Consider the following 2,283-nt stretch of genomic DNA (forward strand, 5'->3'; position numbering starts at 1 on the left):
ACAAAACAGACTGCCGAGCAGCAAAACCGACACAAATATAATTGGGAAACTTATATGCTTGCAGGTCAATGCAGCATCCCACTTGAAGGATGTGTGATGATTGTTAACAGGGCTATATTGGGTTCACATCCCTGGTAATTAATCACTCCTGGGCGGAATAGCGTCAGCAGCGAACAACATGTCCCTAGCAATTGACCACTGAAAGTGAAGCAACAAACCGACTTTCTGTAAATATGCTAGTAGATAATCGACTGCCTCTAAAAAGTGCTATGAGAACAACTTTGCAGTTCCTAGCACACAACCGCAGGTCCGCAGCAGCTAGCACAAACTGAATTGACACTAACAAATCTGCAAGTAGCAAACCATTTTTTTAGCTTATAAGACGACACACGGTGAATTAAGCTGCATTGCGCACACATCTACAGCAAAGCAAGGGGAACTAAGATGATGGGCAGGGCACTTGCCTTGGCAGCACCAGCTTTCGCCATGCCCATCCCTTTCTGGGACGGATTCCGAGCCAGCGAAGGCACACCATCCCATGGCGCCGAGCCAGCGCCAACGCTGGCACCAGAAGCGGCAGTTTCCGGGACAGAGATACGCTGTGGTTGCTGCTGCTGCTGCTGATGTTGTTGTGGTGGTTGTTGATGCTGTGGTGGTTGTTGATGTTGTGGTGGCTGCTGGTGTTGCTGTGGCGGCTGCTCGTGCATCCTCTTGGCAGCAGCCTCCTCCGCCACCGTCTTCCTCTCCTCCCCCTTCACCGCGCCACGCTCGTGGTGGTGGATCACGCGGTCGGGGCCGAGCGTGGTGTCGCTGGGCGACTTGTCCACCGCCGATCCCTTGGAGCAGAAGCTCCCCATTCCGTCCGCCCCTCCGGAGCAAACGAACCCCTAGTCCCCCCAACCAGCGGCCTCACCGCTCACCACCTCCCACGCGCAGAAGCGCTACAGCCTCCGGTCGATCTCCGCGCCGCCGCCGCCGCCGCCGCCTCGCATCCCACCACCAAGCCGATCCACGCGGGGACGAATCAGCCGGGAACCGCGCCGCGGCACGATCCCGGCGGCTGGCTCCAACCGACGAGCCGCCTGCAGACGCCAGAGCAACAGCGGCAGGTCAGAAAAAATAAAATCACGCAGAAAACACTCCCCTCTCCGCCGAGAAGCGCGAGCCTCACCGGAATCCCAGCGGATAACGCGCCTGCGGCGGGTGGATCGGCGGGCGGGGGCGACCTCGGAGGGGAATTGGCGGATTTCGGCGAGGGGAGGGGAGGATGGGGGCGGACGGACGGGTGGGTAGGCTTCGGCTTGGAGTAGTAGAACGGCAGAACGGGACGGGACGGCACGGGGGAGTAGCCGAGGGAGCGAGCGAGCACTCGAGCAGCGGCAGGAGGGGGGTGGGGGGGAGACTGGAGACTGGTGGAGGGTCCGGGGCTGCTGGCTGGCTGGCCAACTGCTTGCTGCTACTGCCACACGCGCACGCAGACGCAGCCCATCATAACGCGGGGTGGGTCGCACCGCGCAGCGCCCGTGTCGCCGTCCGGGTCGTGTGCGCGCAGTTATGAAGGGGCGAGGGCGCAGCTGTAGGCCAGTTCTTTTGGGCAATTCTTTTAGGAATTGTAAAAAAAGATGAAGTGACAATTCTGGGAGAAGTTGGGGAGGGGGTCAATTTTCGGAGAATTGCCCAAAAGAACTGGCCCGTAGTCACATACAGTACGTCTGTAGCATTCATTCTTCTCCCTAAATAAATCGGTAGCATTCATTTTGCTACTGCATATATCATTTTTGCGCATTTTTAAGGTATGGAAATCTAAAATCGGTGCTTTGTTATTGGATTAGCGAGGAGCCGGCGCCAAATCGGCGTAGGAGGGGGAGGCGGGATCTGGGAGGAGAGGTAACGCATAGGAGGGGGAGGCGGGATCTCGGAGGAAAGGTAATGCATAGGAGGGGGAGGCGGGATCTGAGATGAGAAGTAACGCGTGGAAGGGGGAGGCGGGATCTGGGAAGAGAAGTAACGCTAGTAATGCGCATGAGGGGGAGGAGGGATCTGGGAGAAAAAGTAACGCGTGTGAGAGTGGGCACCAATGGCAACCAATGACCATCGTCAATGCAGGTTCACCACGCTAGACGGGTGACACCTGCGTTCATCAACCTAGATGGGTTAATGCAGGTTCATCACGCTAGATGGGTGACACCTGCGTTCATCAACCTAGATGGATTAATGTACCAGGACATAGGAAGCCTGCCTAGGCATCACTAACCCCAAGTGGGTATGGTCGCGTCTGATCAA

General features: G+C 57.3%; 1 protein-coding gene across 2 annotated transcripts in view; it reads right to left on the reverse strand.

The window, feature by feature from the left end:
* The window catches only part of LOC119277768 (protein PSK SIMULATOR 1-like), a 7,408-nt gene extending 6,037 nt beyond the window's left edge, over positions 1 to 1,371 (reverse strand). The window contains exons 1-2 of one of the 2 annotated variants that reach the window (XM_037559087.1): positions 1,172 to 1,371; positions 465 to 1,082 (exon numbers count right to left, since the gene is read on the reverse strand). In XM_037559087.1, the coding sequence (XP_037414984.1) occupies positions 465 to 857 (393 nt within the window). In that variant the 5' untranslated portion in view covers positions 858 to 1,082; positions 1,172 to 1,371. The remainder of the gene's footprint in view (positions 1 to 464; positions 1,083 to 1,171) is intronic. The other variant, XM_037559086.1, reaches the window with a different exon arrangement.
* Positions 1,372 to 2,283: the final 912 nt, after the last annotated feature.

The sequence above is a fragment of the Triticum dicoccoides genome, chromosome 3B (assembly GCF_002162155.2).
Source record: "Triticum dicoccoides isolate Atlit2015 ecotype Zavitan chromosome 3B, WEW_v2.0, whole genome shotgun sequence".
NCBI classification, from domain to species: domain Eukaryota; kingdom Viridiplantae; phylum Streptophyta; class Magnoliopsida; order Poales; family Poaceae; genus Triticum; species Triticum dicoccoides.